Source organism: Mixia osmundae (assembly GCF_000708205.1).
Source record: "Mixia osmundae IAM 14324 unplaced genomic scaffold scaffold_1, whole genome shotgun sequence".
Lineage (NCBI taxonomy): Eukaryota > Fungi > Basidiomycota > Mixiomycetes > Mixiales > Mixiaceae > Mixia > Mixia osmundae.
In genome coordinates, this window is record NW_014575563.1 from 1,414,269 (window position 1) to 1,438,157 (window position 23,889).

Sequence of the window (23,889 nt, forward strand, 5' to 3'; positions counted from 1 at the left end):
CAGATGAGGATTCCACGTCTCATCACTTCAAGCTTGCATTTGCAATGCAACGACAACATCAAACTTCGCGCATTCGTGTGTTATACAGATCATGAGGGTGTGGGCGTGAGCAGACTCCGTAGATTGTCTGAGATCGGCGGCGGTAGAGGCTTGGCTGCTTTTGCCGCGTCTTCATCCTCGAGCTTCTTGAGACGGGCATCTTTGAAGCCGAGCGCGCCTCGTCGTCGTAGGATGTCCTCTGTACTACCGGGCGCATCCTTTGCAGCTGCCTCTGCCCGCCTGCGGTCGTTGTCCTCGACGACGAGCTGGAAAGTCTTGTAAAGTATTTCGGCTTGCGCCAGCAGTGGCTCGACTTCCATCGTCAGACTCAAGCCCTGCATATCCGCTTCAGCACCGAATAGATGCGATAGAGCAAGCATGACTGACATTGATGTAAGCGAGCACCTCATCGAAATAGACGAGATGGCGGATGATCGGATCGCGATGGGTTTGTAGGATTGCGAGCGCGAAGAAGCATTGGGGTGAGGTACCGCAGACGTCCGTCCAGAAGTTCTCCCATAGCATCGGGATTTGTGCGAAAGTGAATTCGCGCTTGAACAGAATCAGCAGTTGGCGAAAGCAGAAGAACAGGTTTAGGCTGTCTGTCTTGTCTGCAGAGGTGCAGGAAGTCAGCTGGGCTGCATGCAATGAGCAAGATCGTCCTACCAAAATGCTTGTATAGCTCTGGATCCATCAGGGCGATGAGCTCTTGCAGCTGCGATAGCTGTTGCTTCATGCCCGATTGATCCCGTAAGAAGTTGCGTTTCTGCCATTCTACATCAGCTTCTCATCGACCTCTGTGCACGATACTGACCATGCGCTCCATCAGGCCAACGAAGCACCAGAAAGTGGTGATCTTGTCGGCATCAAAAGTGACATAGAGCGGCGAGCAGAGGTCAGACATTCCTTGCACGTAGCCCAGCTCAGTCTCGAAGAAATTGTAGGTGAGCAAGATCTCCTGTAGCCTTCGGACGTGAATATTCGACGCCGGCTGACCGCCTGAGCTCGCGCGAGTGTGTAGAGAGGCGTCCAAGCCTGCTAAACTCGTCGGGCCTTGCTCCTCTTCCGCCGTCGCGGCAAACATGGGTTGTATACGATCGGTTCGGCGGCAGTCAATCTCTATGCGATGGTTCTCTTCGATGAACTCGTCTGTCGAGGTTACTTGGGTTTGACCATACCAAAGCGAGCGAAGGTCGTGATATTCGGTACTAAGCCGCATGATCAGCCTGGCCCCCGTGCGAAGCAGGAGCACAGCTCACGTCTTCGCCGCCAGAGCTGCTCGACGGTCTTCGGCGGAGGATGTCCAGTCGAACATGCCAAGTAAGAAAGGCCAAGCTTGCTTTCTCGCGGCCGGTACGAGCCCCTATGCGCTCGTCAGCTGGGCTGATGAGCTAGCGCGATCAGCTCACTCTTTGGAAGATGCGTCGCCTAGCTTCGTCTTCCGCCAGCAAGAGGACGCCGGTCGCGGGGTCGAAATATGCCGCCCATTCTGATGCTTCTATAGGCTGGTTCGTGGCCCGCGTCGTCCTCGGCCGCTGAATGCTATAGGTTGTCTGCTCAGTCTCGTCAGTCTCATCAGGTGCGATGGAGCGAAAGACATGCAGCAAGAACTTCGAAGGCGCCCAAAGCCCCTTCTTCCTCGCCCTCACAGCCTACTTCTGCGCGTCTTGCTCGCTCGCCTTCTTCCGCCACGATGCGAGACCATTTGGCTAGATAGACTCGCGCAGCGTCGTAGCCTCCCACGCCGGCTTCTTCCTCCCATTTGCTCCATTCCGGGTGGGCGGTGTAGAGATTTGCGATGGGTGGTGGCAGATGGGGTAGGATCGGTTTCGCCAAGCGATGCGAGAGGATCGGATGGGCAATACTCTGCGCAGCCGATCGAGCGTTGCGCGTGAGTTTAGAAAAGGACGACAGGAGACTGAAGGTGAGATCGTCCATTGCGGGCGATTGCGAGTGTGTCTCGCCCGTCCGTGTCGAACGAAACCGTCGATCTGGTTTCAGTGCTTCGTGCAGGATACTGCCTCGAGCGTCCTTGCGTACGTTTGTGCCTGCAGCTGCATAGGCTGTCGAGGTGGGCTTGCTCGGTATGCCGATCACATCATCATCGAAGAAGAAAGTCGAATGAGCTTCGAGGTCGGCAGTGTTTGGATTGACGAGGTAGAGCGTTGGCTCGATGTTAGACCGGATGACGTTGGCATACTGTCGCATCTTGTTGATGAGTGCTTCGCCACCCCACGAACTCGGTAGGCGCTGTAGCAAAGCCGGCGCTTTGCCTTTGCTGGTGTCTAGTAACGTCTTGCGCGCGTCTCGCGTGAAGACGGTCGAAGGCGACTCATCATCGTGAAAGTACAGCGGGGGCAGACTGATACCACCAAAGGTGTGGATGACGATGGTGCCATACCACGCCGAAAGCGTGGGCGGTCTCACTTCCAGGCTGTAGATCGATGTTATAGGCAGGCTGAAGGCATGCTCGGCAGGTTTGGAAGTCAGAGAGGAGGAGACGAGGACGCTGTCTGCATCAGGCTGGAGCCGACTGATCGGTCTGCCGTCGGCCGCAGCCTCGACGAGCACAAACTTGTCCTGCTCCTCATCATTGACGACGCGTTCTGGGATCCAGCTGAGCAGATAGGCTCCTCCCTGGAGACTAGCGCGTCAGACAGGCGTACACAGCACCCACTGTGCATGCAGTACTGACCTGTTGTACGATGGCGACATAGCCTGCAATGTTCTCCTTGCTGTGCGTCGAGGGATAGACGTATACTTTGGACTTGGAGAACACGAGCTGGCAGTAAGCATCCTCCGCCCCGCTCGCTGTCTCGTCGGCTTCCTGCTTGCGGCTTATCTCGACTAGATCTGCAGTCTACGTGGTGTTGAGCATCAGCTCGTGAGCCAGGCCGCTTAGGGCTTGCTGGCGTACGCTGTGCGTGATGAAGCTCATGGCCGAATCGTTGCTGCTGTCCGTGCTCGCCCCCTCGGACGACGTAGAGACGGCAGTCATGCTTCTACTCTCGTGTGATACATCCGATCAGACCGTCAAGTCAACCTTGTCGTCAGTCAGGCCAGTCAGGCCAACGTCAGCTTGCGCTGTGCTCGCCGCGCGCGACATCGAGCTCGAGCAGGCGTCATCCCAAGTGTCCATGGCCAGACCTGACCGACACAGGCCGACATCCGACTCATCTCACCACTCGCAGAGAGACCGGGATGAGCATGTCCAGCCGAGTCGGCGGCGGCACGATGGAGATCATCAGAGGAAGCGACGCCGACATGAGCCAGAGCAAGTCGAGGAGGATATGTGGGTAGAGAAAACTGCGCCTTCGACAGACAAAGTTCGCAGGGTGTCCTGCTAGACGCTCTCTTGCTGACAGACATGAGCAGGCGGTCTCGAATGCGCCAGATCCAGCGACACTCGGTCTCACATCCAAGGCCATACCGTCACACGAGACCGTTCAAGAGTTGCCTCTTCACGAGGACGCGGAGGCGCAGAGCAACGACCCTTGGTCAATCATTGATGCAACGTCTCACGTCAGGGAGAAGAAGCCGCGTGAGCATAAGCCAGATCCAGAAAAGGCACGCCCGACGAAGCATTCTAGGACATGCTAGCCACTGACAGGTTGACAGAACAGGCCAAGATGTCTCGCTTCGAGCGCAACACTGGCATCTATAATGACGATGGCACACGCAAGGCCGACAACGAAGCCATTGCAACGGGCACGACTCGTCCGTCAGACGCGTCGGCGAGCAAAGTCATCTTGCCAGGCTCAGCTGGATCAACCTGGCGGCTCGCAAAGCTCAGGAGAGTCCTCGAAACTGCAGACGAAGAGAAGCGACCTCTGGAAGAAGTCGCACTGGAGCGCTATGGCTCCCTACAAGAATTTGAACAGGCAATGGAAGAGAAGCGCTGGATCGAAGAGCAGCAATCCCGCCGACGCTCGACCGCAAGCGGATCGACCACACCCTCGCGCCGTGATCAGCACAACCGAACAGCTTCTTCGCCGGGTCTGCGATCTGTGTTTACAGACCCCAATGCTAGCGATCTCTCCCAATCATCCTCTCGAGCTGGTTCGTTTCGAAGACCGGGCGAGGGTGTCTCCTCCACCCCGGCACGCAATGCACCAAGTCAGAGCCCAGCATCTACGCCCGCAGACTCTAGACCGCAAACGCCCATTCCATCCGTGTTCACTCCACCAGTGCAACGGAGCAGCGCCCATAGAACCGGTTCAGCCCTAGCGGGCCCACCGGTCAATGCGACGCGCGATCAGACAGCTGCCGACGGAGCGGATGAACTAGATCCGGGCCAGCATTCGCAAGCTCCTCTCTCTACATCCTCGCTCAACCGACTGCAAGCAAAAGCACTGAAAGCCAAGCTGATGGGCGCACCCGAAGCAGAAGAACTTCAGCGAGCGTACGAGACAGCCGCGGAATCCTCGCGCGGAGGCGATCGAGGCGGAGGTTACTTTGGCACGCAGCCGGGACAGCATGCTGGGGATGGTACAGAGGTGCACGTTCTGCCGACGCTCGATGGATATGGCAGACTCTACGATATTGGTCCGGGCTCACAAACGACAGAGCCGCAAGAGCACAGACCGGGCAACAGGAAGAAGAAGCTCGATGCGCAAAAGGTCAGACCCGGCTCAAGTACGCTGTGTCGCGTCGCTGATGCTGCGTACAGTTTGAGACACGCGATCTCAAGACGGGCGAGATCCTGCGATACAATGCAGACGACGATTCTACAACGCTGCGTGAGCTTGTCAGGCAAGAGCGGTTCGGAGCAGGCTCGGCGGATCAGAAAAGCATGGACGCAGAAATGGCGAGTCGGATTGTTGGCGATGCAAAATTCGAGGATGATCTCGAGTGCGTGATTCGTGATCGCCAAAGCACTCCAAGCTGATCATGCTGCAGCTATATGGACGACAACGCTGATAAGCTTGCAAGAAAGAAGATGCGGGATGAAGCGCAGAAGCGCATGTTTGCCATCAATGGTACGCTCTAGTCCATGGCTTTGTGCAGAGCTCAATCTTTGCTCGCCAGACTATGCAAAGACGAAGAAGGCGCTGGAGAGCTGTCGGCTGTGCTACCAGGATACCGAGACGTCCAGTCGACCACCACTTGTTCCCATGATCGCTCTCGGAACGCGATGCTATCTATCGTTACCAGATAACGAAGGCCTTACCACAGGACATTGCTGGATCGTGCCACTCCAACACAATCTTAGCTGTCTGGAAGGCGATGACGACTTCTGGGACGAGGTGAAAGTACGTCCCTGTCGACCTGTGTCGCGTGACGAGCTCACAAGGATCTGCAGAACTTCATGAAGACATTGATGAAGATGTTCGCGGCTCAAGACAAGGGCGTCATCTTCTTCGAGACTGTGCTCTCGCTTCGGTCGCAACGACATAGCTACATCGAGGCTATACCTGTGCCTTTCGACATCTATGACGATGCACCGCAGTACTTCAAAGAAGCAATCCTCGCAGTCGAGTCTGAATGGTCGCAGAACAAGAAGCTCATCGACTTTGCTTCGCGTCCGGGCGGCTTTCGACGTGCGATGGTACCCAATCTGCCCTATTTTGCTGTGCAATGGGACTACAAAGGTGCGTGCGCCATGGCTCTCGCGCGCCTTTCAGCCTCTGATCACGTGAGCGTATCAGGCGAGAAAGGTTATGGGCACGTCATCGAGGGAATGGACACACAGGAAGGCGCGGGTGATGGCGCAGACGAATTCGAAGAGGCCAAGGGCGGAGGCGAGTTTACCAGGTGCGTTCATTGCCATGCCATCTCAACGTGACTGACGTTTCACGAATGTCCAGATACTTTGCGCACGAGATTATCGGGAGCTTGCTCGAGCTTGAGCCGCGTGCGTGGCGTAAACCTCGACGAGCGAAGCAGAGCGAGGAGGCGAGTCGCATACAGGCATTCAAAACGCACTACGATGCGTATGACTGGACAAAAGTGTTGTAGCTCTGCAAATGTGATAGCGAACGCATATGCAAGCTGATAGATCAGCGTCTGGTGGCGCGCGAAGGCCCAGAGAGACCAGATGGGCATCAGCGCAACGCGCGAGTCGGAAGTGGCGCTTCGAGGAAAATCTACGCGAGCTCTGTCAGTGACCTGATAGCCAGCCTCTTACAGTCAGAGCATCCATACAGGACAGTGTTGGCGTGAGATAGTCGTTGGCGAAGAGGAGACTTCTCGGTCCGAGGGACGAAGCGCTCGCTCAGAGCGATAGTCGCCCACGATGGGTCAGACACTCAGCGAGCCGGTGACGACGAAGCACTCTGACGAGGGAAGCGATGCTCGGCTGGCGTACGCAGTCAGCGAGATGCAGGGCTGGCGACTAAGTGGGTTTATTCGTTTTGCATCGACGCCCATTCTCATCTCGACCGGTATCATTGTGCCTGACGATCCCAATCTCTATCGGCCGTCTACGAGCACTTCATCTCACAACAGGGCGGACAGCCTCTCTTCGCATTCGGCATCCCCGTCTCATCGGCAACTAGCAATGTACAAGCAGCTGCTGACTCGTCATGGCAGGCATGGAAGACGCACACGCGACCATCCTGCAATTAGACGATCCAGCGCTACAGGGCTCTTCTTCCGCCTCTCTGTCTGCAGAACGGGCAAAAGCACCAGACGGCAATGGCTTCTTCGCAGTCTATGATGGTCACGGCGGTCGGTCGATCTGCTGATCAGCACTGAGAACGCATCTGAGTCTGCTTTTGTGCTTGGTAGGCGGCACGGTCGCTCGCTTTGCAGGTGATACAGTACATTATAGGTTGCGACAGACGCCGGCATATAAAGCGGGCAAGTATGAGCAGGCGCTCAAGGATGCTTTCCTCAAGACCGATGAAGATCTGCTATCGAGTACGTTCATGCACACATCAGACGAGCTCAGCTGACAAAGGCGTCCCTTTGGAAGACCCAGAATTCCAAGCGGATCCATCAGGCTGCACAGCTGTAGCGGCACTCTTCACGACCGACGGCAAGATCCTCGTCGCCAATGCGGGTGACTCACGATCTATACTCTCTTGTGGGGGCGAGGCGAAAGCCATGTCACACGACCATAAGCCTGTCAACGAAGGCGAGCAAGCCCGCATTACTGCAGCGGGCGGCTTCGTCGAGTTTGGGCGAGTGAACGGTCCGTCATTTTTGATCTCGGCGTAGCATCTGCTCATCCCTCAGCGCGAACAGGAAATCTCGCATTATCGCGCGCGCTTGGGGATTTCGAGTTCAAGCGCAGCGCGGAGCTGGACGCCGAACATCAGATCGTCACAGCCGATCCAGACATCATCACACACGACGTTACAGCAGAGGATGAGTTCCTCATCATCGCATGCGATGGTACGCAGCCCTCTCGCCCCGTCGACCCTCGATTTGCTTATGCGTGGCACAGGTATATGGGACGTGCTCACCTCGCAACAGACTGTCGACTTTGTGCGACGGACAATAGCGCAAGGCAACACGCTCAAGGAAGTCGTGGAAAAGACAATAGATCTCTGTCTGGCACCCGATTCTGACTGGGGCGGCGTTGGCTGCGACAACATGACCATGCTCGTCGTTGCTCTGCTGGGCGGTCGGACGCAAGAGGAATGGTACGCCTGGGTCACCGATCGCGTGAACAAGGGCGTCGGCTATGCAACACCGCGAGAGCTGCCGCAACCCTTCACTATCCCACCGCGCAACGATCAGGTCGGCGTGGTGGGAAGGGGTGCAGGCGGTATACCGGGCTCATTGGTCAACGTGATCCAGGGCTCGCTCGCGAACCATCCGATTGCTGCTCGCCAGGATGCCGAGAAATTATCTACAGCGCCCGAAGGCTCTGCCGAAGCTTTGAGACGCGATACAATCACTATCGGCGACGACGCGGCGATGGAGACCGACGAGCCATCCGCGCCGGAGACACAGATGAACGCAGAGACGCCCCATCCTGCCGTGCAGGCTGAGGGCCTATCGGACAAGAGTGAGGACCCGACGCTCAATACAGCAAGCGAATAGTCCGAGCTCTTAGCCCAGCGCTTTTCATGATACCCTCTTGTATATTTCGAGCATTCTATATCATGCAACATCTGTGTGAGTTGAGGAGCAGCGATCGACCGCGCGCACGCGCACTCACGTCTCCAGATCCAGAAACACAGATAACCTCCGCGCTGCTCGATAATTGACGCGTGCCCCGGCCCCGGTAATGTATGGCGGAGTCTGGCGGGACTCGGCTGACGGCTTGGGTGCACGAGTCATCGGCAAAGGCAGCAGATGTGATTGTGAGCCATTCGGCGCTCGATGGACCCGATGGCACGCTGTACCGGCTTGTCAAATTGCGAGATAATGACGACCAGACGGAGGTGCCGCACTTCCTCTTTCGCAAGTCGGCCAGCTCGCCGGGTGAGGTGTCTGCTCAGCTCGAGATCTCTCTGTCCAGCGAGATCGCAAAGCAGCTCAATCTACTGAACCGGGATGCAATCCTTGTCCAGCAACTGGAAGAGCCTCTGAACGAGGCCTACCTTGCCACTCATGTCGAGCTCTACTTCAAGGATCAGCATCTCGGACGTGCGGACATGCATCGCCTCTCGCTCGCTCTGCAAGACACCTGCGTCTGGATCGGACAGCGGATCAGCATCCCAGGCTGCAACTTACGCGCTCGCGTTGGCGAAATCTGGACGCAAGGGCAGCGCACGAATTCTGCTTATGTCACTCATGCAACGAAGACCGTCTTTCGATCCGAAAGCGCCAAGTTCTTCATCTTCATGCAGCTGTCGGAAGAGATGTGGCACTTTGACAACGATGGCTGCATGTATTACGAGAAAGCCATTGGGCTCTTTCTCCCAGAACTCTTCACGCGGTGGGAGCAAGCCAGCACTGACCACGTCGTCTCGCTCGTCCTATCGGCGCGTATCTTGTACACGAAGGAAGAGGCCTTACAGATGGCCAAAATACCCACAATGGATCCCGACGGGCGATACTATCTTGACGTCTATCGCGTCGTGGCAGATTTGGAAAGTCACAGGGCATGGTCGAGCATCTTGCGCACGCTGCAAGCCGAAGGTGTGGCATCATCATCATCATCTCGTTTTGCGAGGCATCCGCTCATCAGATGGCAGTCTTTCGATTCAAGCGCAGCGTTCTACTCGACCATTCGCCGGTAAAAGATCAAATCTGTGGCAAGCTGTCGGCAGCGCACAACGGCAACGTACTCGAATCGATCAATCTGGCCGTCAATGCCTTTGACAAAAACTATATAGACCGCGATCTGCACCGAACAGGCCTCAGCGTAGTCATCGTGACCGCTGGCACTTGTCATTTTCATGTCGACAAGCTTCTGCTGCGCATCACTACAGAACGCATGCTCGATCATGGCATAGGCATGGACTGCGTAAGCTTGGCGAAGATGCCATTGCATCAAGTGCCACTCTTCAGATACTATTCACACGAGCCTGTCGCCAAGAAAGAAGCTGATCCTCGCACGATCATCGGCAAAGGGATACCGTCGGAGGCTCGCAAGACCGCTCGCGGACGTAGGCCGCTCTACGGTCTCAGTCAGAGCAATCGTGACCCTCTGTATCACGATGCTACTCACGGTAGCGAGCCTCTACTTCCCTTTTATACCGTGCCACATTGGCTTGACTGCAGCTTCTATTCTCGCCAGCCTGACAAACCATTCAGAGCAGACAGATTCATGCCACGCTGTAGGATGCCCGAGATCGAGTCGCTCGGCGCGGCAGAGCACGAGAACAGTGCAATCAGCATCGCACTGCTACCCCGTCTGGCTATCGTCACATCGAAGGACCAGCTGAAGTGGTCAGAGGTCGACAATGCAACCATGCGACGTCTAGCTCGTGAGCGTTTCGATGCGGTAGCTTGCGGACGAATGCGCGTATCTCAGCAAAGCTTTGCTTCCACTCGCGCTTTTGATACGGGCAGCGAATCTCAAAATGCGTTCGGTATTCTCGACTCGGCGCATAGTGACAGCCAGCATTCTTTCGGAATTGACGATGAGGCTTCATTATCCTCTCCCAGCAAGCTGCCGTCTCCCGTCCTAGTCTCAGAACCACCCAGAGTAGCTACGCCGCCCGCCGCAACCACTCCACGCATACCTGCTAGTCCTCTTCCGGTAGCGCAAGATTCTCCTAATCAGGAGAGCTCCGCGCAAAGCGAAGCGACGACACGGTCACGCGTCCGTTCGTCATCGGTGTCAACCTCACGCACCTCACTATCTCTTCGCACTGCTAATGGCGACAAGCCTCGCTTCACGCCCCAGCTCATTTCGCGCATAGCCTCGCAAGCTGGCCAGGCACCTGCGCAGATTACACCTGAGAAAGGTGCCAATTGGTTCTGGCCGAGAAAGTCGAGCGCTGGCAAAAGTGAAGTCGCTGCGCCACAGATTACCTCAATCACGTCAATCACTGGCAAATTGGGAAGCCTTCGAAGTAACAACCAGGCGCAAGAGTCCGAGCCTAAGCCTGCTACCACAGACATATCCCGCAGTCATCTGACGCTACCGAAGCCCTCTCAGCCCAATGTGCTACCCGTCAGCCCTACCAAATCCGAGCAGATTTCGACCGTCGTGCAGCCAATACCGTTGCGCAAAACTGCTACGCTTAACGAGGAATCGGACCTCATTTCACGCTCGCATCGTTCGGACATCATTGGCTCATATAGGTCGGCCGGCGTTTCATTCGAAGCCGATTCGTTGGAGCAAAAACGCAAATCCTTGGCAGTGCAAGATCAGCGGCATCGACTCAATCCTTCCAATCCGAGCAAAAGCACCCAGGTGCTGCTCAGACAAAGTCAGCGATGGATCAATATCTTTCCGCGGCATGTCAATGATCAGCGCTCGGTCAAATGGAAGTCCTTGTGCAGTCCGGCTTCATTGCCGCTTTACACTACTCACTATCCGTCAGCGCGAGAGCTCAAAGAGGCTTACGTCGAAAAGGGCTATACGGTTCCGATCAATCAGCATGTATATTCCTTCATGGTAAAGCCAGCAAAGAGCATGACTGAAGCAGCAGCGGGCGTGCTGAAAGAAGCGATCGCTCAAAGGCTCTCGCAAGGCTTCCAGCTCATCGTGCCGCTGGCTGGCGCGACGTCGACGCTCGGTCTAGCAATGATCGGGAGCGCAGATATCAGTCAAGCGCTCACTGATCCTCTGCGTATGGGCGCTCGCGCTATATACCTCAGCATGAGCAGTCACATCCACCGGATACAGTACGACCAAGCGCTCAATCAACTCAAGGTCACCATATACGTGCGTCGTCAAGATTGGCTTAAGCCAGATCATGCGTATCGATGCGTTATTTGGCCTTTCAAGGACTCGATCTTTGAGCAGACTGCGATAACATTCCCTGTAAGTCCGCACCTACGCAGCACTGTGCGCCTTCTGACTCGTCATAATAGCATCCCGATCTCTCGCGCTTTGATGTGAAGCTACTGGACCGAATGATCTGCGGGCAAGAAGCTGTTGAAGAGTTCTCGGACGCTCTACGATATCGACGAATTCGCCTCGTGCTGCTGCCTGCGCCCATACGCAATCGCGAAACGATCATTTCTCAGAACAGCGATGTGCTCGACGAGTCTTCGACCGACGAGGAGATAAGGAACGATGGCATCATCAAGCTCTACGATCTCTTCCGAAAATCGGCCTGGCTGCGCGGGCCCAGCAGCGAGACCGCCAGAATTCTCAAGGTTCAGTGTGTAATGACAACGGCTGATCCGAGTATCTACGCGAGACAAGTCGCGAGCAAGCTAGACGCAGCATTGCCCACAAAGACCCATACCGACGCTCGTGACAAGCCTAGCTTGCGAGATTGCTCGTTGGCAGAGATAGCATCACATATGCTCGATCGGAGTTCTGGCTTGCAGCTCGTCAACCGCACTTGGTACATACAGCGATTCGAGAATTCTTTCATCGGCAAGGAGTTTATCGAGTGGCTCATGTCACGCTATATCGATTTGTCAACCCGCAAAGACGCCCTCGAAGCTGGCCAGCGTCTCCAGGAGCAAGGCCTTTTTGTACACGTCAGAGGAAGGCGTAAGCTTTTAGACGGCCAATACTTCTATTACCTGGCACCTGATTACGCGCCCATTCGCAAGAGCCGGTGGTTCAGCCGCTCCAATGAAGAGCAGCGCCAAAGCAGTCGACCAGCAAGCCAGTCTCGTGGCCAATTCGCTAAACGTATCGTCAGCTCTGCTGCTGCGGCCGTGGATCGCGAGGGCGCATCTGCCGTCAAAATGAGCACATCGATCGTCATCGACCATGACCCAAAGAAGCTATCAGATCGCGCAGAGACCGCCATTCTGCACATCGAGACAAGCCACAATCCTGTCAACGGGTCACATTTACAGATTCACTGGATGTGTACGTCTCGACTTGTCGACGAGCTGCTGCAGCAGTATCGTCGGCTGGTCGAGCGCTACGGCTACCGTCTAGTCGAGGAGCATGTCCACCAAATCAAAGGTGCGTGGCAGACTGTGCTCAGTCGTCACTGACTGACAGTCCGACAGACATTACGCAAGACAATCCCTTTCAAAAGATCACGCGTATCGCACTGACGGTCCAGCCACCTGATGTGCCAGATCTCGGCGCACTAGCAGATAGCATATTGCCGGACCAGTACTTTGAGATGCAGCTTCTCAGGCAACATGGCTATCTGCTTGACGTCGAGGCAGACGATCGCTTTCCGAGAGACGTCGAGGTCAGCTATAGCTATCGTCGCAACCACTATGACTTCTGCCAATTCATCCATACTTCCGGCATAGCATTTGTGCAAATCAGTAGGGATGAGGACGGCTCATCCAGCTTCCTGTTCCTGCGCAATAGAATCTATCTATCGCATGCTCCGGCGACATCCGACCGCGACGCGATATCCCCAGACGTGCTTTGCTCCGAGCTGCGCGCACTATGTAATGACTCGGCTAGATTGACAGAGTTTTGGCGTGCAGCGCGACAGCGCCTCTTGCAGGATATTGCCGAGGCGGAAGACGAAGCTGTCGCCACCGCAAACGCGAGCATATCCGCCGCCTGATGTTGTGAGATCATTGCAATCGTTGTGCAAGCGCGTCCATAGCCTGTCGAATATGCTTTGGCTGGATCGTCGGCGCCGTAAATTTTGTCGCAATGCTCTGCGCTATCTTTGGGTGCTCGCGCGCGAACGGCAGGAATACTGGCTCGATGTAGACAGACTGGACAAAGAAATGAGTGCAGGAAGTCGCTAGGCTTCTTGGCTTACGGTCATTCTGCCAGCACAAAGCCGCGCAATTGCCACAGCTAGAGCACTGCTCCACTCTTCGAATGTGAGTAGGCTTAGCATGGCAGCGAGCGATGCATCAAGCCGGGAAATCACGTCATTCTGCCGCAGAACTGACAAGCATGCGATTGCAGCTTTCAGCGCTTCGCTCGGAGAGCCGATTCGCGCAGCCGCCTCTGCAGCATTGAGCGCATCTCTGCGTACTGCAAGTATAGGGTCGAGACACTGTCCCAGGCACAATGCGAGACCGATGCCCAATTCATCAGATTCTTGCGTAAGCCATTGCGGCAACGCGATCATGGCCTGCCGACGCAAATTGGCGCCAATATCGCCTCGACGATCCTGGCTGTAGTCTCGCAAGCAAATGAGTAGCGTTTCGAGTACGCGCTGCCGCGAAGGACCGCCAAGTGTCCGTGAATGACTGCCGGCCCGTAAATTGAACGCGTGAACGCAAGCTGTACGGAGTTCGATCGGCTTGCTCGTCTGTAGTTTCGGTAAGCTCCATGATATGACACGGGAGTGGCGCCCACCTGAACAGCGCTATTGCACAGCGCTACAGCAATCGTTTCTTCTGATTCTGAAGAATCGGCGGACGCAGCGATGAGTAGTGGCAGACTCGGTGATGCAGAGCCATCCTGCGCAAGCTCGGAGAGCCACGTAAAGATCTCGCATCAAATAGAGACTCTCGACCAGACAGATGGACTCATCTGTTCCTCTGGGGTGCGAGGTCGACTCTGCCTGACAAGCTTGCAACAGCTTGAGCAGCGGCCTCGTGGGAGGCTACGCGGTCAGAACGCGCTGCGGCATCTACGAGAGACCACAGCCAGAGCGATTGGGATTCGCCGGGCTGCAGGAATCGTATCGTAGTACAAGCCGCCTTCAACAGTGGCACCGCGTGTGCACCTTTGGCGTGTTTGAGCGCGCTTTGCAGTAAGCTCGAGAGCTGCGCGTGATGTCAGCCAAGGTCATGCGGTAAGCTGACCAGGTACTTTGCTGCTTTGTGTTGTGTCCAGCTCAGACGAAGCAAGGTGCCGAATTGCAAGCAAGCAGCCATGCAGCGTGACAGCATCTCGACGGAAGTCTGCTTCTGATAATAATCGCTCGAGAATGGTGCTTTGCGATAAAGCTGCCGAGGCGACACGTCCCAGGCTTTCTGCTGACAGCTCTCGCAGGCTCGCGTCCCAATGGCTTAATCTGCGCGACAGCAGGATTTCAACAATTGCGGCATGATATGAAGCAAGACTGCTTGACACTGCGATCAACAGAAGCACATCTGTATGATGAAGAGCGCACGATGCGACGGCAGGAGCTGCTTCGATGAATGCAGCACGTCGCTGACTGATTGTCGAAAAGTCAGTCAAGGCGAGTGCCTCGAGCCCGGACGGTATTGCATTCTGCGCTTATATACATCAGCATCGAACGACCTTCGTGCGAAGATATGCCTACCGAATGGCCCACGAGCTCTTGAAAAGCTGCGCTGGCTGCTCGCCTGCAATGTACTTCTCGGTCGAAAAGAGTTGCGCAGACGAGATTCCGTGCAATCGCGTATGACTGAACCTCGATAGCTTTGATAGCGTCTGGACATCTTGCCAGAGACCAGAGCAGATAGGCAGCGGCATCTCGCACAGCATCCCCCACGCCATGATTGCCGCGCAGTACTTCGAAAGAGATTGCATTGATCGCAAAGGCGATCGTCGCATTGAAGGCTGTCTTCGGCATCGCATTTCTGCGACATAGTTCTGCGAGGAAGAGACAGACGCCGTGAGACGCGTCTTCTGGCCTGGGCGTGCTAGTGCAGGCTGCAATCTCGAGAGTGGCATCGATGATTTGCTGCGTGTAGTCTGCTGCGACAGCTTTGCCGATACGGGCAAGATACTTGGCTGCAGACCATCGTACGAGTGTGTCCTGGTCTTGCGTAAGTGACTGGTTCATCCTACATGTATGCCGGAGCGTACCTTGTGCTGCAAATAGTCGATCATATCAGCGATGACGTCTTCTGCCTTGTCCGATATATCTGAAGCGTCCATGAGTGCGAAAATTAGAGGAGAGTCTAAAGAAGGACCTTTTGGTTCTACAAGAGTGAGTAAGGCGAGTCGACCGGCAAATTTGAGCGACAGCTTGGACAGCAATATATTGCGCGAGTCCAGGCTGGCTTTTCGTATCAAATCACGCAAGCCCCAGAGAGGCATAACTAGGGCTGCAGAAGCATCGGACGGAAGCTCGGCAAGAAAGCGGCACAATGTCGTCGAGACACCGATAAGCTGCTGGACGATGAGAGGCCGTGCATAGCGCGCGGATGTGGACGCACTAGGAAGGCATCACGGCTGTCTTGCAAAACTTGTATGCACCATGCGAGATAGTCACGACGCATCATTGGTGAGGCATCCGTTCTGCAGAGCGTCAGCTCGGTTCCGAGACGTTACAAGCGCTGCACACCTTGCGTGTAAACGAGCCAAAAGAATGGCAGCACCGTCGCGTTCTTTGCCTGCTGAGCCCAAGAACTGTCTAGCGATTGCGAGGATGCGAGCATGTACATCTTTCCCCACTTTGTCGAGGGCGAAGGGCAGCATGCAGAGAAGCGAAAGCCAGATCAAGAGGGTGAAGCGCGTCTCCCATGTGATGATGACGTCCTGCGCAATGTCTCGCTCGAGGAGTAGTAGGGGAAGCGACAGGTCGGATGGACGATGGGGAAAGCATGGCATGATGGCTTTGTAGCCTCGCACTTTGATGAGCGTGTAGAGCAAACAAGCCGAGCGTCGAGCGCGTTCGGTGGCTTCTTGCGATGTGCTAGCGTCCCTGAGCATGAGGAAGAAAGGCATCTGTTGATCGAGAAGGAGCTTCGTCATGTTCTGCACGTGAGGATCAAGCAGATGGCCCTGGTCGGCGTACGAGTCGAGCATGGACTGCAGCGCGAGCAGTTGTCTCTCTTCGAGGCCATTGTCATCTGGTGCTGGCTTGATGAGGACCGGTAGGGTTGTGAACGCTCGTAGATCGGGCAAGATGTCCTCTGGCTTGCCCTGAAACGGCCAAGCATCGTCTTCAAAGTCGTCGCTCATCCGCCTGCCGAGTTTGTGCTTGTCAAGCCAACAAGAGCAGCTGCCCCCCTCCGCCCTTGCTTGTTCTGCGCCCCGGGCGAGGTGTGGGGCTATGACAGAGACACCGCCGGCTATCACTGGCTCTGGCGAAGCATCTATCCGACAACAAGTCGATGTGCAAGACCAGAGCTTGACCACGCACCAAGGGCTGCAAGATCTGTTGGAGGCATACGAGGTTGAGAGGACATGTCGGCATGTAGAAGCTCTGGACGCCCAAAGGGTAGCCTCAGACTGTCCCAGGCGTGCAACAATGCTCATACACACGACTCACGACAGATAGCGCTTCAGTTCCCGGACGAGCTCCTGCCTGACGCCGTGCCAATCTATCGCGCACTGAGGTCAAGGATACCTCTGCCCAGAGAGCTCTACGTCTTGGCAGATACCACGTTCGGCAGGTCAGCATTGCCGTTTCATCATTGGTCCCGCAAGTCAGTCACTGAGACCGCATTGACCAGTTGCTGCATTGATGAAGTCGCGGCACAGCACGTCGACGCGGACCTGGTCGTCCACTATGGCCATGCTTGTCTTAGCGTGTGCGTCCTGCCCTTCCAGCCTTGCTGAGATCATCCTCGAGCAAGCTCTCGCAGAACGCCCGGCATCAACGCGCTCTACGTCTTCCTGAAGCGGCCGCTCGATGCTCCGACGACGTATCAGAGACTCGCCAGTGCTATAGCGACTCCGAGTTGCATAGAGGGCAAGAAGGCTGTACTGCTGCTCTACGATGTGGCCTACTGCTGGGCCTACGATGACCTGGTCGGTCAGACTCGCGATCATTTCGACTTACCCGTCATTGTCGCGCGGATAGACGATGCCAAGGCGCACAAAGCATCCACATCCCAAGCAAGCGGCAGCCTCGCGAGATCGTACCATTTGCCCTCCGATATCACGCTGGCAGATTGTTTGATAGCCTACGTCGGCGAAGAAGGCCTCTCGCTCAACAACGTCCTCATAACCCACTCGAGCAATCCTGTCAGTCCATCTTCGCGGCTGGCTCCCTTTGCTGAACTGGGTAGCAGGTCTTCCATTACTGCCCCTCGAGCGGTCAGGTCGCACTGGCTTCTGGTCGCACCAACAAACTCCTCATGAAGCGATATGTCGCTGTGCAAAAGGCCAAAGACGCAGATGTTTTTGGTCTGGTCATCGGCACGCTCAGCATAGGCATGTTCCTCAGACAGCGCTCGCTAATAGGACTGAGCAGGTCATCCAGATGCTGCTCTGCCGCTCATCACTGCATTACGGCGCCTGCTCAAGCGGAAGAGGAAAAAAGTCTATACGCTCGCAGTGGGCAAGCTCAATCCCGCCAAGCTGGCCAACTTCCTCGAAGTCGACTGCTTCGTCCTGATCGCTTGCCCGGAGCACTCGCTGCTCGGAGACGCTGCAAAGGAGTACCATCGGCCCATCATCTCACCTCATGAGCTCTTTGTCGCACTCAATGTCTCGGAATGGTCAGGCGACTATATACTCGACTTCAACCGCTTGTTAGGGCTAGACATCGAGGGCAACGAGCGCACGGCGGACGATGATGATAATGATGATGATGAGTCGCCTGCATTTTCGCTCATCACTGGGCAGTACAGGACAGTCAAGCGATTTGACACCAAACCGAAAGCAGGTATGCCCTCTGTCTCTAATGACGATGATCGTGACCGACGCGCGCACAGACACGGGCGAGAGTGCTTCCCAAGCAATTGCAGTGCGCAGTAAAGACACGAGCGTTGCAGAGTCGCTAGGAAGTGCGGCGGGTATGCACCTCTCTACGCGATCCTACCGCGGCCTCGAGCCTCGGTATGGCCTCGATCCGCCTGCACAGCTCGAGTCGGGACGGTCTGGTATCGCCCGACAGTACGACCGCTAGCCATAGTGCAAGGTCATGTAGCTGCAGCTGATCAGGGGGCGCGCTTGAGCACGGCGAGCGTCAGGCGTGCGTTCTGGCTGATGTGCATCGAGGCACTGCAGCCTCATTGGGTCAGGCTGAGACGGTCGAAGAGGAGGAAGACAGACTGTTGATCCCATACAATGGCAAAGGGGGCTCTTTGGTCTGCTTTAGGCTTGAGTGCGCTTGCGAGAATGAGGGCAGGCAGGTCTGTCGAGCGGTCCATCGAGACAGTCGTCAGCCGTCCGCGAGCTGTGCCAGCGAACGTTGACGTCAGCGTCCTGGGGCTCCTGATGGCAGACAACGTCACACACTGCCGAGGCAAACACCGTTTTCGTCCAGCAGACAGACCCCGAGGACGTTTTCGCTCGCTTGACTGATGTCGTCAGCATCTCATCAGCTGCGCATGACCGCTGAGCAGATCCTCGTACTGACATTGAGTCGAGAATGTCATTGAACATGGGCAGGCACACTTGGCCCGAGCTGAGCGCAAAATCGACTTTCGGCTGAAATTCGCAAGGCCGACGACAATCCTGGCCGGCAAAGGGGCTGCTCAGAGCGCCGGTCAGACGACGGGAAGCCATGCTCGTCTCCTCCTCGGCCTACTTGTCAAGCTTCTCTGCTGGTCTGCGTGCCCTTGTACCGGCGGGCGATGCAGTAGAGACGAGTGCGAGCTCGAGCAAGACAGACACCGTCGAGCTCTCGCCTGCAGCATGGCAGCTCCTCCTCGAAGCATCAGACTGGTCTGCTCAGACCCATGCAGCCCCCACACACAGTGCTGTTACAGAGAAGGATGAGTTCTTCGCTGCGCCCCCTTCTGCTCAGCCGAGCAGACTTGGCTTGGCTCTGAGACGAACCTACCCGGAAGCTGCACAGTCACAGCTGCCCTGGAGCATAGGCAATGAACGCCCATTGCTCTGCTGGGCAGTACCGGCTTCGAGTGCCACACGCAAGAGAGTCAAGAGAGATGAAGTCCTCCTGTTTGCCTCGCCTGAACTACTTGCATTGCTCGACGGACCCTCGACGACGCTGCGAGCGAACAGAGAAACGGGCGGTCCCCGAACGGAGCTGTTGCTCTGCCCAGTCAAGCCGCTCGCCTTGACATCGATCGTCATGCTCGCAGATTCGGAATCGAGCTATGCTCGGGCGCAGGCCAACTCTGACGCACTCCAGACCGCGCTCACAAGCTCGGATCGCATTCTACGCCAAGGCCAGTCGCTCGCGATAGCCACGAGCCACGAGGACAACATAGGTCTCACTCTAGCGCTACTCGAGCCCGTCTTGCAGGGTTATGCAATCCAAGGCAAGACAGAGATGACGCTCTTGCCAAGCTTACCCGCAACGAGGCGCGTCTCACGGCGTTCGAGCAGAGCGCACTCGATGTCATCCGATCAGGACTTGCCTACAAGAGCAACGCTCGTTAATGGTAATGGGAAAGAACGCGCATTGGATGAGGTCATCGAACACAGCGAAGATGACTTATCTTCAAGCGACTCTGGCACGTCCGACTTTGCCCCAGATGAGGACGGAGACCCTTTCGAAGTTGACGAGAGCTTCCTCGCAAGTACAGTGCTCGACGTCGCCCCACAAGTTGTGCAGACCAATGGGCATGCAGAAGAATCAGCGGCCTTGACGGAGTCGACTCTTGAATGGAGACCCTTACTCAGTCCGATACCCGAAGGCTTGCTTGCTCAGTCGAATGCCGGCGACAGCCTCGGTGCAGATAGCGATGCTCGCGTGTATGTGCGCACACGCGAAATGGCTCGACTCGGGCTCTTCAGCGGCGAGTGGGCTCTTGCGGGTCCATCCGATCAGCCCACCTCGCAACGGCTCGTCAAAGTCTATGCAGCCGACGGTGTCGTCAGAGACTTGGAAGCGCGATCGAGGACAGTCCATGCATCACCTCTCTTGCTCGCCAATTGGGGCAAAACAGCTTCCTCTCGAATACTTCGAAGTCTTCACTGTCCTCAGCGTAGCATCGCCCTTCCTACCGCCGAATCAGTCGAGATTGCACGGATAGCGTCCCCGCATGCAGTAAACAGACAGTATCAGCATCTGTTTCTCGCTGCACTAAAGACGGACTTGGAGAAAACCCAGCGCCTGGTCAAAAAGGGTGACATCATCGCAGTCACCATTGATGAAGAGGACGCACGACGTGCATTCACTACTTCATCATCACATGAATCACAGGCAAATGAGAAGACGGATGATCATTCACAGGATCCCGAATTACAGTACGTCTACAATCGCTGTCGTAAGAAGGATATGCTCACAGCCTTTCTTTCAGATTGCCCCTATCTGCTTCAAACACGAGTGGTCACAGTACCGTCTATTTCGTCATCACCAACGTCATCTTTGATGCGAGTGGCCGTCCAAACAGGACAGATGCAGAGCGCATAGCTTGCGGCGAGTATGGAGCCTATCTCGATTCCGGCAAGACCAAAGTCTTGCAAGCTGGTGTCGAGCATCGGTCTGTACCCGACTGCGCGTCCTACCTCGGCATATTCGCTCCAGACTCCACTCATGCTAGCTCAGAAGCGCGCGCCAAGCTATGCGAATACCTCCAGGCTGCGTTGCGGCCATCATCAAGCGAATATGACCTCAGTCTCAGTGTGCTCGTCAAAGGCGCGAGAGGAAACGGCAAGCGGACTTGTGCACGCTCAGCGGCGAAAGAAATTGGCTACCACCTACTCGAGATTGATTGTTACGAGCTTCTGGGCGACACGGATGCAAAGACGGAAGGACTGCTGCAAGCTCGATTTGAGAAGGCACGATCTTGTGCACCTTGCGTATTGCTCCTTGCCAATGTCGAAGCCCTTGCGCGCAAGAGCCAAGCTCTCGAGACAGGTCAAGAGCCCGTGATCGCTTCTACTTTGCAGGCTTGTATCGAGTCTATCAAGGAAGGCTGGAAAAGAAGCGGCGCGCCCGTTGTGATTGTCGGTACCACCTTTGATGTTGACAAGATTCCGCTCAGTGTGCTGGGCTGCTTCAAGCAAGAAATCAGCATCGAAGTGAGTCGATCACTGAGCCATCAGAACACTGCTGACGTTGACGCAGGCTCCGTCGGAAGCTGAACGACTGGAGATACTCAAGCGCGTAACCAGCAATGATTGCGTTTCCGCAGACGTTTCTTTGCGTGCGCTTGCAGTCCAGACTGCTGCACTCGTCGCCATCGATCTCGTCGAGCTTGTAGCCAGAGCGCGCACGATAGCATCCATGCGCGTAATCGCCCAGAGGTAAGTCCATTTTTCACTCTCGAGACTTTCTTTAAGTGGTAGCGCAGCCCGAACGCTCATAATTCAGATGTTGAATTGGCGGGTATGCCTTTGATCGGCCCAGACTTCAACACAGCTCTCGACCAGGCGCGCTCAAGCTACTCAGAGTCAATCGGCGCGCCTAAAATTCCAAATGTCACTTGGGACGATGTTGGCGGCCTGGCAGCAGTCAAGAACGATATCCTCGACACGATACAATTACCGCTTGATCACCCGGAGCTCTTTGCAGACGGGCTTAAGAAGCGCTCAGGCATTTTGCTGTACGGCCCACCGGGTACGGGCAAGACGCTGCTTGCAAAAGCAGTCGCGACCTCGTGCAGTCTCAACTTTTTCTCCGTCAAGGGTCCAGAGCTCCTGAACATGTATATTGGCGAATCAGAAGCCAACGTTCGGCGGGTGTTTCAGCGAGCTAGAGATGCAAAGCCTTGTGTCATCTTTTTCGACGAGCTCGATTCCGTCGCGCCTAAGCGTGGCAACCAAGGCGATTCCGGCGGTGTCATGGACCGCATCGTCAGTCAGCTTCTTGCAGAACTTGATGGTATGGCAGACGGCAAAGGCGGATCCGACGTCTTTGTTGTCGGCGCGACGAACCGGCCAGATCTGCTCGATCCGGCCCTGCTCCGACCAGGCCGATTCGACCGGATGCTCTACCTGGGCGTGAGCGATACCCATGACGCCCAGCTGAAGATCATTCAGGCTCTCACGAGAAAGTTCAAATTGCACCCGGACACGGATCTGCAGCGCATCGCAGAGAGCTGCCCGTTCAACTATACAGGCGCAGACTTCTATGCACTCTGCTCAGATGCCATGCTGAAAGCGATGACGCGGACTGCCGAAAGCATTGATGACACTTTAAAGGGAATCAATGCAAGCCGGACGACGCCAATCATGCCTCAATACTACCTCTCGGAGATGGCAAAACCGAGCGAGATCGAGGTTCTGGTCTCTCAAGGCGACTTCGAAAATGCTCTAGCTGAGCTCGTGCCGAGCGTTTCCAAGGCAGAGATGGCTCACTACCGCACCATTCAAGGACGCTTTAGTGGCAAAGGCCCGGAACCCGAGCAGCTCAATGGCCATGCCGATCCTGCGGCGAGCCAAGCACGGCCAAAGGGCAAGGGGAAGGGCAAAGCGAAAGCGTAGATGCATCGAGCCTCTATCTCGCTAGCAGAGCCGGAGTTCTGTGGCTTTCAGATAAGCCAGAATGAAAGCTGCTCCTTGACGCGTTGGCTGACTGAATGCAAGGTCGGTGCGCGCTTGCGGGCAGTAGGGTATCGCGGTCTTGCAAGCCAAGTCAATGAGCCGTGTGACATGTCCTTTGCGACGATGATGCGACATTGCGACCATGCGCTGAATGCCGATGCGAGAGGTGGGATCTGGGCGGTCCGAAGTGATGATAATGTCTGAGCTCTCGGAGCCACTGATGCGTGCAATCTCAGAGGACTTGATCCTCGTGGTCGTGATAGCAGCGGCAAGCTCCAACGGGCCTGACTGGCGTGTCGGTATCAGATAGGCGTACATTTTGCCGTGAGACTGAGCATAGCTCGTCAGATCGCAGCGAGGTGAACCTAGCTCCATGTCGACGCGCGATAATATCGCTTCAAGCTCTTCAGTCTGTCAAGCCCACGTCAGTACGCCTTACTGCGGAGTCGATGGCTGACTTCAGCGCGTGGGAAATGACCCGTCAGATCGATCTCGACGATCTTATCGCCTACCAATGAGGACCAGAGTACAGTGCGGATGATTGACCGGCTGACGAAGAGCCTACAGCTACCTGGCGCTGGACTATGCAGATTCGATTGGCTGCAGTATCGCTGGTGCAGGGCCTTTTCTTGCGAGGATGCGCGTGCGTATAGAAGACCGCAAGAGGTACACCTGATCGTCAAGACCGTGTCTTTCGCTTGCTCATTGATAAGGTCGCCGTGCGTCGATAGTTCTCGGCCCGATTGCGTGCCGAGAGAAAGCAAGAGCTGCTGTGACGAGTCATTTGGAGGGTCCCTGCGTCTTGCAGCGTTTCTCTGCTTCATGGCACCAAGAGGACGAGTCTCCGATGGATTTGCGAGGCTGTGTTGTTGCATGACCCAGCGGTCGAGCGTATTGCACTGAGTGGCCGTGGGAGCCTTCATCGACGATCCAAAGTTCGAGGTGCCGGCAGCGCGATTGTTGAAGAGACGCGTCGCGTGCAAAGGCAAAGGCCAGCAGCGGCCAGTGCGAGTGGCGCTTCATCTTCACGAACCATAGGGACTGACACATCGCTGGCCGATCAGCGACGCCAGCTCAGCTTGCACAGACTGGACATTCAACCAACGGAGTCCGCGACGGTAACGTGCAGCGACTGTCGCGTTGCAGACCGAGCTCAGGTAGCCCGGACGACC

The 23,889-nt window shown here is 55.9% G+C and overlaps 9 protein-coding genes across 9 annotated transcripts; 5 read left to right on the plus strand and 4 right to left on the minus strand.

Moving 5' to 3' along the window:
- Positions 1-6: 6 nt before the first annotated feature.
- On the minus strand, positions 7-3,132 carry L969DRAFT_84353 (uncharacterized protein). Its single transcript, XM_014715619.1, has 9 exons — positions 2,957-3,132; positions 2,735-2,899; positions 1,642-2,676; positions 1,449-1,592; positions 1,299-1,402; positions 854-1,247; positions 706-805; positions 427-650; positions 7-374 (listed from the first exon to the last, which is right to left on the minus strand). Exons 1-9 carry the CDS (start codon positions 3,035-3,037, stop codon positions 90-92), a joined length of 2,532 nt encoding a protein of 843 aa, XP_014571105.1. The 5' UTR covers positions 3,038-3,132; the 3' UTR covers positions 7-89.
- Positions 3,133-3,176: 44 nt separating this feature from the next.
- On the plus strand, positions 3,177-5,997 carry L969DRAFT_91938 (uncharacterized protein; the record flags this gene model as incomplete). The annotated part of the gene is made up of 9 exons (XM_014715621.1): positions 3,177-3,365; positions 3,415-3,606; positions 3,663-4,658; positions 4,709-4,890; positions 4,939-5,018; positions 5,068-5,291; positions 5,342-5,630; positions 5,688-5,793; positions 5,847-5,997. 9 exons carry the CDS (start codon positions 3,177-3,179, stop codon positions 5,995-5,997), a joined length of 2,409 nt encoding a protein of 802 aa, XP_014571107.1.
- A 269-nt stretch (positions 5,998-6,266) lies between these two features.
- On the plus strand, positions 6,267-8,083 carry L969DRAFT_84357 (uncharacterized protein). The gene is made up of 6 exons (XM_014715622.1): positions 6,267-6,377; positions 6,571-6,708; positions 6,769-6,900; positions 6,956-7,174; positions 7,228-7,377; positions 7,430-8,083. Exons 1-6 carry the CDS (start codon positions 6,275-6,277, stop codon positions 8,029-8,031), a joined length of 1,344 nt encoding a protein of 447 aa, XP_014571108.1. The 5' UTR covers positions 6,267-6,274; the 3' UTR covers positions 8,032-8,083.
- A 111-nt stretch (positions 8,084-8,194) lies between these two features.
- L969DRAFT_84358 (uncharacterized protein) lies at positions 8,195-13,118 on the plus strand. The gene is made up of 4 exons (XM_014715623.1): positions 8,195-9,075; positions 9,132-11,374; positions 11,425-12,484; positions 12,532-13,118. The coding sequence occupies exons 1-4, from the start codon at positions 8,223-8,225 to the stop codon at positions 13,050-13,052; spliced, it is 4,677 nt and encodes a 1,558-aa protein (XP_014571109.1). The 5' UTR covers positions 8,195-8,222; the 3' UTR covers positions 13,053-13,118.
- On the minus strand, positions 13,063-16,330 carry L969DRAFT_91941 (uncharacterized protein; the record flags this gene model as incomplete). Its single annotated transcript, XM_014715624.1, has 11 exons — positions 13,063-13,209; positions 13,257-13,757; positions 13,805-13,939; positions 14,008-14,217; positions 14,264-14,516; positions 14,568-14,668; positions 14,721-15,179; positions 15,230-15,288; positions 15,337-15,535; positions 15,583-15,664; positions 15,711-16,330. The coding sequence occupies 11 exons, from the start codon at positions 16,328-16,330 to the stop codon at positions 13,063-13,065; spliced, it is 2,766 nt and encodes a 921-aa protein (XP_014571110.1).
- A 91-nt stretch (positions 16,331-16,421) lies between these two features.
- On the plus strand, positions 16,422-18,723 carry L969DRAFT_606944 (uncharacterized protein; the record flags this gene model as incomplete). Its single annotated transcript, XM_014715625.1, has 7 exons — positions 16,422-16,589; positions 16,646-16,764; positions 16,825-16,902; positions 16,957-17,338; positions 17,386-17,527; positions 17,577-17,981; positions 18,031-18,723. The coding sequence occupies 7 exons, from the start codon at positions 16,422-16,424 to the stop codon at positions 18,222-18,224; spliced, it is 1,488 nt and encodes a 495-aa protein (XP_014571111.1). The 3' UTR covers positions 18,225-18,723.
- L969DRAFT_84363 (uncharacterized protein) lies at positions 17,765-18,754 on the minus strand. The gene is made up of 5 exons (XM_014715626.1): positions 18,678-18,754; positions 18,557-18,618; positions 18,371-18,494; positions 18,027-18,319; positions 17,765-17,977 (listed from the first exon to the last, which is right to left on the minus strand). Exons 1-4 carry the CDS (start codon positions 18,701-18,703, stop codon positions 18,256-18,258), a joined length of 276 nt encoding a protein of 91 aa, XP_014571112.1. The 5' UTR covers positions 18,704-18,754; the 3' UTR covers positions 17,765-17,977; positions 18,027-18,255.
- A 70-nt stretch (positions 18,755-18,824) lies between these two features.
- Positions 18,825-22,657, plus strand: L969DRAFT_43069 (uncharacterized protein; the record flags this gene model as incomplete). The annotated part of the gene is made up of 4 exons (XM_014715627.1): positions 18,825-20,476; positions 20,530-21,253; positions 21,300-21,478; positions 21,526-22,657. 4 exons carry the CDS (start codon positions 18,825-18,827, stop codon positions 22,655-22,657), a joined length of 3,687 nt encoding a protein of 1,228 aa, XP_014571113.1.
- Positions 22,393-23,814, minus strand: L969DRAFT_100970 (uncharacterized protein). The gene is made up of 2 exons (XM_014715628.1): positions 23,176-23,814; positions 22,393-23,128 (listed from the first exon to the last, which is right to left on the minus strand). Exons 1-2 carry the CDS (start codon positions 23,638-23,640, stop codon positions 22,679-22,681), a joined length of 915 nt encoding a protein of 304 aa, XP_014571114.1. The 5' UTR covers positions 23,641-23,814; the 3' UTR covers positions 22,393-22,678.
- Between the last annotated feature and the right edge of the window lie 75 nt (positions 23,815-23,889).